The sequence below is a fragment of the Mauremys reevesii genome, linkage group 27 (assembly GCF_016161935.1).
Source record: "Mauremys reevesii isolate NIE-2019 linkage group 27, ASM1616193v1, whole genome shotgun sequence".
Lineage (NCBI taxonomy): Eukaryota > Metazoa > Chordata > Testudines > Geoemydidae > Mauremys > Mauremys reevesii.
The window spans coordinates 8974726-8984388 of record NC_052649.1 but is presented as its reverse complement, the minus strand read 5'-3'; the positions used below and the strand labels follow the sequence as shown (position 1 = coordinate 8984388).

Sequence of the window (9663 nt, the reverse complement as noted above, 5' to 3'; positions counted from 1 at the left end):
AGGAAAGGTCTTTAATCTCCAGCTGGTTAACCAGGAAGCCTGTTTTCAAAGGGGATCAGAAAAAGCCAGTAAAAGAGGCACGCAGCCTCTGGTGTCACATGGCGAGGGAGCCTGCCCCAGGCGTCAGAGCCCCATAAACAGGGCAGGGGAAACCCACTGCCCTGGCACGACGTCCTGTCCTGAAACAAGGCTTTCTCGGCGAGGGGCCCCCTTCATGCAGCCATGACGCCAGCCCTGGCACAGCAAGCTCTGCTTGCTGGTGAGGCCTAGAAGGCAAAGCAGCTGTGTGAGGGGAGGGGGTTCTCTGGAGGACGAGACCCCTCTTCACATGGAACTAGAGCCGCTCTGTAAGTCAGTCCACCCGGGCTTCCCCCGCCAGCTGCTCAGTGCAGCTCAGGGACCGACACAGGAGCGCTGGGGCTGCTAGGACTCAGCAGAGCCCTTTTCCTGGAGGGGGTTGCACCTGTTAAGCTGTGGTGAGCTGCGAGTGGGACCCCAGCAGGGGCTTACGTCGGCGTGAGACCCAGAGCAGAGTCGCCCACGGGGCTCTCTCCTCCTGCCCGTGTCAGAGGCCTGGGATTGGAAGCCCAGCGCTGTAACCTCATTTGAGCGGGTACAAACCCTGGGCGTTCAGCCAGAGATGGAGGATGCTCCAGGGGCTCAGAGGGGGCCGCTCTGGGCTGGTTCTCCAAGTGTCTCCAAAGTGTTGGGCCTGGCAGTCAGGCCTGCGAGATGGAGCCCCTGCCGGCTCTTGGAAGTGGTGGGAGCAGAGCAGTGGTTCCAGTCCCAGCCGGAAGCGAGTGCTGCAGAGGTAGGGGTGGAGCACCCGGGCCTTCCAGCCTCTCCAGCGCTGGAGCTCAGCCAGCAGGCGAAGGCCTGGGGCTGGCTCCCATGGGGCAAGGTCAGGTTGGGTCAGAGGTTCAAGCCAGGTCTGGTTCTCTAACACATTGGCGATGCCTCTGGCACCCTGGAGCCCTGCGGCACTCAGGACTGCATCTTGCCGTCCTTGCTCCTCCACACCACCAGGGTGACCAGGAAAGGGATGAGGCAGATGGGGGCGAAGATGAGGGCCAGCAGCACGTCCTCCGGTGGGTCGAGGAACGTGGGGTGCTCCTGGGTGCAGTTCAGGAAGTAGGTGCGGTGGCTGTGGACGATGCACTCCTCGGCGATGCTGTTGGGGTAGCTGTAATTCTGTTCTTCTGCAAAGGTCTCCAGGCAGTGGCGGAGGTTGCTGTATGGCCTGGGGGGGAGAGGGGACAAGCTGGGGAGTTTCCTACGGGACCGGGGCTTTATCCAGTGCCACAAACTGGCTGTGGACCAGCAAGAACCGCAGCTGAGGAGACGGGTCAGCTCGCCGTGCCAGGACGGTCCCTTTCCCCAGTGCTGGCTGCTTTGCCCTGCCAGAGCGGTGTAAAGGAGCCTCCCCCTGGAGGGAGTCCTGCCCCCAGTGTACAACTGCCTTGTTCCCAGCTCCCCGCTACCCTGCACCTCACACAGCCACGGGCACCAGGCATGCTCCGGCGGCTCTTTCAGCCGCTTTGCACAGGTGGAAATGGGGAACCCAGGCGTAGGCAGCAGGGAACTGAGCCCATCAGTTGTCATGTGTGAGACTCCCTGACTGGCCTGTTGGGTCGTGCTGCCAGGGGCTGGCTGGTGGGTGCATAATAATACTAGAGTTTGGCTCCTCTCACCCACTGAGCTGCATAAAGGAGGCAGCCTCCGTAGCCCCCTTGTGCAGATGGGGAAACTGAGTCACAGGAAGGGCCTTGGCTTGCCCAAGATCATGCAGCAGAGCCGGGAATTAACCCAGGACCCAAGTCCCGGTGTGTTTCCTTACCCACTAGAACCACAGCCCAGCCCAGCCCTGCCCACAAGCCACAGGGCACGCACCAAGCCAGGCACACGCCTTCAAGCTCTGCCATGGGAGCGCGCCGGGGGCTGGAGAGAAGCAGGGGGCAGGGAACACGCAAGTGCCGCATGTTTCAGCCACGCTCGGCTCGCCACAGGCCATGCTGAAGCCAGACCTGTGCCGAGCAAAGCAGCAGGTTGGTTGGGTTCCTCAGCAGGCCGGGCCGAGGGCCACAGGCCCCTGGGGAGCAGGCTAGAGTTGACAGCTCTGGGCTCCGCCGGGACTGGGCTTGTTGAGAGGCAGATGCAGACGAAGCTCTGCCTGCCTTGGGAACTAGCTACAAGGACACCCACCCTGTGTTTCAGCTTTGCCTGCCAGGTGGAGTCCCCCTCCCGCTCCTCTTCCTCGTCCCCATCCCAACCTCCCCTCCCCGCCCCGCCCCCCTCCCATCCTGAACCTCTCCATCCCGACCCTACCCATCCCTATCCCGACCCCCCTTCCTCACCCCCACCCTGTGGAGCTAGCTGCTCCAAACGGCTCTGGAAATCAGTGCCCATGAACACACCCGAGTGCTCGGCGGACTCACAGGTCCAAGTGGCCAGCGGGTCGCAGGTGCCAGGCAGGAGGCAGGGCGGCCTGCCCCAGCCTGGGGACAGAGGCTCCAGCACCTTGGACCCTTGGGCTGCTCGGGTGGGGCTGCTGGGGATTTCGGGCTTTTCAAAGCAGCCGGGCCTGTCCCCCAAACACCTCATGCCCTTTGGCACGTCCTGGCGGCCACACGGCTGGAGACTAACAGTTCTGCTCGGTTAGAGTCGGTGCATTGGAAATCGGGAACAAAACAAGCCTTTCCCTTTCATTCAAAGTTCCCTGCAGAAAACAATCCCCGTGCTCTGTCCAGCCCCAGATGGGAGTTGGGCTCAGTGGGGCCCAGGTACAGCCAGTGGGATGCACACCCCTGCCACCCCACATCGCATCACCCAGAGGCAGCTGCCCTCTGCTGAGTTCCCAGCCTCCCGGGGCTGAGAGCCCTGTGTGCTTTGCCCCCCGCGGCTCTGCTGGGCTGCCCGGGGCTCTCTGCAGCTCACAGGCTGGTGCATGGTGGAAAGGGCTCTGCTGGGAGCCAACAAGGAAACGCCACAGTGCAGCTTCGTGCCCAGGGCTGGCCAATCCCCCGGCCCCTGCGGTACCTGCTGATGACTCTCCATTCACACAGCTGCACCCTGGTCACGTTCATCATCCAGTAGCTGAAATTGGCCCAGCACAGGAAGGCTCTCAGATTGTACTTTTCATCTGGAAAGAAGAAAACCAAAGCGCTTGGCAGCTGTCTGGGGCCTGTCAGAGTGCCCACCCCTTGGGACAAAGCTGGCGAGGCTGCTCTCTGACTGATTCAAGCAGCTCCCCCCTGCCCAAGCCTGGAGTTCCCTTCCCAGCTACCCCTCCCCATTGCTCGCACACCGACTCCCAGCGGGGTGGCTCTAGGCGGCCCCCTCTGGGACGCTGGCAGGCCAGGTGCCAGCTCATGCCAAGGTCCCCATGTCTCAACCGACGACTGTCAAATACCCAGCGGGGCTCAGGCTGGCTCCCCTGGGTGTTCGTGGGGTTCAAGCAGGCAGCAGAGCTATAAGAATGGGTTTTGTGATTATTGGAAGCTTGTGAGTGGCTCACGGCACTGATCTCACGTACGTCTATAAGGGAATAGCTGAGCGGCCATATGGAGAGCCTCTCTGACTGTGTAAATCCCCAGCCAGGAAAGAGACTTTCACTAGTGCCAAGTGCTGATCTGTAGCATGGGTGTTACATTCTGTCCGGGAGGGCAGGTCCAGCAACACCAGACGCACTATTGTGGGATGTTAAAGAGGACAGAAGACTTTGTGGCTCTGCTCTTGACCCCCCACGGAGATGAGTCGTGCAAGTGGATTCCTCTCATCAGCTGAGTTTGCAGCTCAGAGCAGGGGGAAGAGGGGAATAAAACCCCCCACCAAGAAGGAACTGGATCTCCATGCTGCGTGGACTCTGGGGGCAAATTTTCTAGGCAGAAGCACGGGCTTCCCCAGCTGCTTAGCCTGGATTAGTTCTAAAGCTTCTATTACCTTTTGAAACATAAGCGTGTGCATGTGTGTTTACCTGCTTTAACCTTGTGAATAACTCTCGTTTCCTTTTCCTAGTTACAAGAAATACTTCATGTAGTTTATTATCGGCTTGGCTACAAGCGTTGTCTTTGGTGTGAGATATGAGGTGGTAAGTGACCTGAATATTGCTGTGATTCTTGGTGCAAGGGACCATCTCTCACACAGGCAGGTGCCCCTGGGTGGCCAGACAAGGGGTATCCCAGGGCCTGTCTGCGACTCCCCGGTAAGGCTGTTATGGTGCCGGAGGAGCTCACGCTGGGTAACAGGCTGGTGAGATCTAAGCATGGAGCTCAGCCAATCCGGCGCTGGTGCCCTGCTTCCTACCAGGCTGCCCTGAGGCTGGTGCTCGTGCTCCAGAGTCACTGCAGGCAGCTCAAGGCTCTCCATCAACAGGGCTGAGGGTGGGCCCCAACGCAGGACAGTGCAGTATGGACCTTGCCCAGTGGCAAAGCCCCAGCCTGAGGGACTGGCTGGATGGCACCAGGCGGTGGCCTGGGGAGAGGGCCTGCGAGGCTGGAGGGATTCAGCAGCACCTCTGTGCCCAGGGACCCTGGCATTCTCAGGGCATGTTTCTGTGCCCATCCCCACTGTCTCCAGGTGCCACGTGCAAGGCACCAATTTCCCCAGAAGGGCCCCGGTCCCGCCCTTGTAGTGTCTCCTCCCTGGGAGCTCTCAGGCCTGCAGGGCGCGGGGTGGGGCAGGCCACACAAGCCATAGAGCCCCCACCAGCGCTGACGGAGCCAGGAGATGCCCGGGCTGATGGCCCAGCTGCACTGCCCGTTTGTTGACAAAGGGAGACGGGTACTGGGCGGAGACTTGCTAGCCAGCGGCAGGGGAGGAATCCCTGGAGTGCCGGCTTGGTCGCAGCACGGCGAGCTCCGTCCTCACTGCCCCCACCGTGGCCGGGCGCTCCTGGCACTTACCCGCAGTCAGGTTGAGGAGCAGGTTCTCAACCTCCATCTGGTTCTGGAGCTCAGCCAGAGACTCGTTGGCTCCTGGGGGGGTGGCGGTGCCTGCGGGACGGAGCTCGCTCCCGAGAGCTGCTGGAGGAGGGGGAACCTCAGTGAGACAAAACCCACGGGTCTGCTGCTGCCCGGCCAGGTGTCCTGCCCCAAACGGGGGGCTCGCGGGGGGCAGCAACATCCCTGGGCCATTCCCTGGGTCCCTTTAACCAGGAATCAGGACGGGGCACAAGGGGGGAGGTTCGATTCTAGAGGAGACACCAGAGAAGGGGCAGCGCGGGTGTGGTCTGTGTGGGCTGGAAGCTGGCCTGAGCCCGACACACCCCGGCTCCAGCCCTTCCCACCCCTGGCGGCTCCATCGCTCCCCGGGGCCTGTCAGGGTTCCTGGCTCGGCGTGTCTCACAGTAGCCAGTCAGGGCGGCAAGGCCACCGGGGTAGAAGGAACAGCGTGAGCTCTCCCCAGGCCCTGTCAGGGCGCTGGCCTGAGCACACGCCACACGCCCACAGCCCAGCCAGGCAGCCGCAGCAGAGGTGGGTGTGGGAGCAGAAAGGGGAAGCGAAGGGGGTGCGGGCTAGAGCCACTGGCAGGGCGGAGAAGCTCCAGCCCCACACGGCGCCTCCCACCAGTGCCTCTTCTCTTTGCACCTGGGTTAGCCCAGCTCCCCAGGCGGGGATCACCCCACCCCACTCCAGAGGGCTCAGGGGCCCTTCCCTCTGCTCTCTGCCCTGGCTGCCAGCTCCCCACACACTGCCCCATCAGTGCAGTGGGGCTGGGACCTCTGGGGCCAGCGGGGAGCTGGCCTCAGTGGCCTGTGCAGTCCGTGGCTTCTCCGTGGAGGCTGCCCATGGTACCAGCTGCCATGCCGTGGGGCGGAGAAGCCTCCCCCTTGGTCCGGGGGTGCAGAGTGGGGCAGAGGCTGGTGCAGCCTGGCTCACTGCCCCTGCAGTTCCAGCTTGGGCAATTCATAGACAGCCCCATTGACCACTTTGGTAGCGGCTTCCATGGGGCTGGCTGTGGCTGGGGGTCTCCGAGTCCCTGCGACGTTGGGGGGGGGCGAGTGTCCTCCACTGAGGGTGCTAAGGGCCTGGGGCCCCAAACAGGAGACTTCACTCTGTAGGCCGACCTGCTCGGCTCCCCCTTGGGCCCCCCTCAATTTCCCAGCTGCTCCCCCTCCCCCCACCCCTTCCCGACTGGGACAGGGACTATGGGGCTGAGTCCATGTCCTTGGTCAGGGCAGTAAATAGGGGCTCTGTGAGCCTGTGGCACCCCCGGACTGTCTGGGGCCAGGCTGGGAGCTGGAGACCCCCGAGGAGAAGGTGGAATCAGCCCAGCTCGTCCCCAGGGCAGGACGAGAGTCTGGCCAGGCGTTCACAGGCTACAAGAGGAGGGGCTCTGGTCTGTGGCATGGCAGGGATGTGGGGGGCTGGTCCGGGGCTCAGTGGGGCTGGGGGCTAAACTGGGGCTCAGGAGGGCTGGGGGCTAGTCTGGGGCTCAGCGGGGCTGGTCCGGGGGGCTGGACTGGGGCTCAGCAGAGCTACGGGTCTGGGCTGGGGCTCAGTGGGGCTGGGGGCTGGTCCATGGGACAGTGGGGCTGGTCCGGGGCTCAGTGGGGCTGGGGCTGGTCCGGGGCTCAGTGGGGCGGGGGGCTGGTCTGTGGAACTGGGGCTGGACTGGGGCTCAGGGGTCTGGGGCTGGTCCGGGGCTCAGTGGGGCTGGTCCGTGGGGCTGGACTGGGGCTCAGCAGAGCTAAGGGTCTGGTCTGGGGCTCAGTGGGGCTGGGGCTGGTCCATGGGACAGTGGGGCTGGTCCGGGCTCAGTGGGGCTGGGGCTGGTCCGGGGCTCAGGGGCTGGTCTGGGGCTCAGGGGCTGGGGCTGGTCTGGGGCTCAGTGGAGCTGGGGGCTGGTCCGGGGCTCAGGGGGCTGGTCCGTGGGGCTGGACTGGGGCTCAGCAGAGCTAAGGGTCTGGTCTGGGGCTCAGTGGGGCTGGGGGCTGGTCCATGGGACAGTGGGGCTGGTCCGGGGCTCAGTGGGGCTGGGGGCTGGTCTGGGGCTCAGTGGGGCTGGGGCTGGTCCGGGGCTCAGGGGCTGGTCTGGGGCTCAGGGGCTGGGGCTGGTCTGGGGCTCAGTGGAGCTGGGGCTGGTCCGGGGCTCAGGGGCTGGTCTGGGGCTCAGGGGCTGGTCCGGGGGCTGGACTGGGGCTCAGTGGGGCTGGGGCTGATCCATGGGACAATGGGGCTGGTCCGGGGCTCAGAGGGGCTGGACTGGGGCTCAGGGGGGCTGGGGGCTGGGCTGGGGGGCTGGGACTGGCCCCTTGCTGTCTCTCCATCTGTTCCTGCATTTGCAGGATCTCACAGCGACCGGCTCTTCTTGCTCCCATCAGCATGTCCACGTAGGAGCAAATCCAACCCAGCGACGGCTCTGGGCTCCCGGGGCGAGGCAGCGTCCAGCGAGGAGCCCTCACGGGCTTGTCTCCAGCACCTCTCAGGCCAGCCCATGGGCAGCCGTTTCATGGAGCCCCTTTGGCTCCTCCGTCCTGGGGCCTTTCCAGCTTTGACTGGGAATTCTCTGCCAGACTGAGCTTCGTTAAGGTCTGTGTATGTTTGTGCCACTAATTAGCAGGGAAGAACCAAAGGCCTTGAGCCAAGAGGACCGTCTGGTGGTGACGTGCCGCTCGCCAGGTGCCAGTGGCAGCGCTGACAGGACCCAGGGGCGTCCCAGCCAGTCCCAGGAAGCTGCATCTCATTGCAGACACGCGCCTGCCCCTCCACGAGCAGGGTCCCGGGCACAGTCACATGCAGTGTAACAGCGCTGCACAAAACCCAGCTACCAATCCCCCAGCCCCTCCTGGACCCCAGCTCCATCACACCCACAGGGACACTGAGGCACCGAACGGGCAGGGGCCTGCCCAAGGATGCAGAGGCAGCCAGGGCCAGAGCTGGGACTGGAGCCCAGGAGTCTGGGCTCCCAGCATGGGAGGGGGGGTCCCTAAGGCCTTATCCTCCGCACAGGCATTATCCCTGCCACTCAGGTCCCTGAGGTGAGGGCTGCAGACCCCTCCCTTCAAGCCCCCCTTTCACACAGTCCAGGGTGGAGGGGTCATTCTGAGCCCAGTAGCCAGTGCCTGCCCCGGGCCCTCTTGTGCATTAGGGAGCTAGACCTTGGGGGCTGGGTTAGCGCTAGCTATGCCCCCCCCCAACACACACAGAGCACCCTGGGGCTCCAGGGGGGTCTGGCTTGCAGAAGCTGGAGCCAAGTCTTGCTTTGTCAAGTGGCCCAAAGCTGCAAACTCCCCACCCCAAACTCCTGGGAGCTGGAGCAAACCCAGCCAGCCTGCAGCACTTACCCCAGAGCAGCAGCAGCAGGAGCCCAGGGCAGAGCCTGCCAGAGCCGGTCTGTCTGCAAAGTGCCATCCTGAAAAGCCTGCCTGCTAATGGTCAGGACAACTATTTCAACGGAAATAACAGGAAGCAACTCCTTTCCTCTGACAGGGCTGGTAGTGACTACAGAAGACGTGTGAAAAATGAGATTACTCAGTGCTGCCTTAAACCAGACCTCCCCGTGGGACGCCCGTCAGAACAGTCCGCCTGCCGGGCCCGGCTCCGCCAGCTGGGCATGGCTCCTCGGGGGCACCGAGCCTTCGCCAGCCCTGGGCGGCTCCCCGCATCACCCCTCGCAGCTGGGGCCAGTGGGAGAGGCTCCGCTCCCTCCACCGCTCAGCAGCGTTTCCGAGGCCCACTGTTTGTTTACTTGTATATTTCCCTTTAATCCCGTCTGGGCTGGGTTGTGAAATCCATTGGCTCCAAGGAGCGAACTCAGAACGTGCACTAGCCCAGGATGGGCACTGCCATTAGCGAGCTGTGGGACTCGCGGGGCCGTGGGCACGGCCTGGCTAATGTGCCCAAACACCACCTGCCCATGCCCCATCAGCCTGGGGAAGAGCCAGTCCCCCCACCGCCCCGCAGAAAGAGGTGAGATGGGGCAGCACTGGGGCATCTGCCCGGGGTGCCAGGAGGCCTCACAGTGCCACCGGGACCCTCCAAAGTGGGGGTGGGGTGCTAACAGCTGCTTAGTGAAAACAAATGTGCTCTGTCAGTGCCCCTCACTCCCGGCCCGCAGCCCCCCGCTATCCCAGCCCTGGGTGCCCTCCGCACACAGCTCTGCCAGTGCCCCTCACTCCCGGCCCGCAGCCCCCCGCTATCCCAGCCCTGGGTGCCCTCTGCACTCAGCTCTGTCAGTGCCCCTCAATCCCGACCCACAGCCCCCCGCTATCCCAGCCCTGGGTGCCCTCCGCACACAACTCTGCCAGTGCCCCTCACTCCCGGCCCGCAGCCCCCCTGCTATCCCAGCCCTGGGTGCCCTCCGCACACAGCTCTGTCAGTGCCCCTCACTCCCGGCCCGCAGCCCCCCGCTGTCCCAGCCCTGGGCGCCCCAAGCAGAAGTGAACACTTCAGAATTACACCAGGCGCTGCGGTAGGTCTGTGATGCACTCCTGCAGGGATCAGGCTGAGACCAACCAAACTCATGTCACTTGTGGCCTGAGACAGCGTTTGATTCCAGTGTTTCCCCTTTAAAAGTCAGTCTGTGGAACTCCCATAACTGTGTGTAAATTACAGGGCAAAAGGCTTGCGGTTAGGAAGATCCTATCGCTCTGTGTGTTGGGCTTTCATTGGAAATGTCCTTGAGTCACTGGCCAATTAGTGCTGGGCTGCACTATCGGAGCGT

The 9663-nt window shown here is 63.5% G+C and overlaps 1 protein-coding gene across 3 annotated transcripts; it reads right to left on the bottom strand.

The window, feature by feature from the left end:
• RAMP2 (receptor activity modifying protein 2) lies at positions 1 to 8586 on the bottom strand. 3 transcript variants are annotated; one of them, XM_039517035.1, is made up of 4 exons: positions 8285 to 8562; positions 4902 to 5018; positions 3037 to 3139; positions 1 to 1240 (listed from the first exon to the last, which is right to left on the bottom strand). In XM_039517035.1, the coding sequence occupies exons 1-4, from the start codon at positions 8349 to 8351 to the stop codon at positions 985 to 987; spliced, it is 543 nt and encodes a 180-aa protein (XP_039372969.1). In that variant the 5' UTR covers positions 8352 to 8562; the 3' UTR covers positions 1 to 984. The 3 variants fall into 3 exon arrangements, with proteins under 3 accessions (XP_039372969.1, XP_039372966.1, XP_039372967.1); XM_039517033.1 differs by having other exon boundaries at positions 985 to 1240; positions 4902 to 5021; positions 8285 to 8586; XM_039517032.1 differs by lacking the exon at positions 8285 to 8562 and having other exon boundaries at positions 4902 to 6070.
• Positions 8587 to 9663: the final 1077 nt, after the last annotated feature.

Coding starts and splice junctions, on each gene's coding strand:
- RAMP2 (XM_039517032.1), bottom strand. CDS start 5,121: ATGTTGCTGCCCCCCGCGAGCCCCCCGTTTGGGGCAGGACACCTGGCC. Junction 3,140..4,901: donor GCTCCTCAACCTGACTGCGG/GTAAGTGCCAGG, acceptor TCTTCTTTCCAG/ATGAAAAGTACAATCTGAGA. Junction 1,241..3,036: donor GAATGGAGAGTCATCAGCAG/GTACCGCAGGGG, acceptor TCTCCCCCCCAG/GCCATACAGCAACCTCCGCC.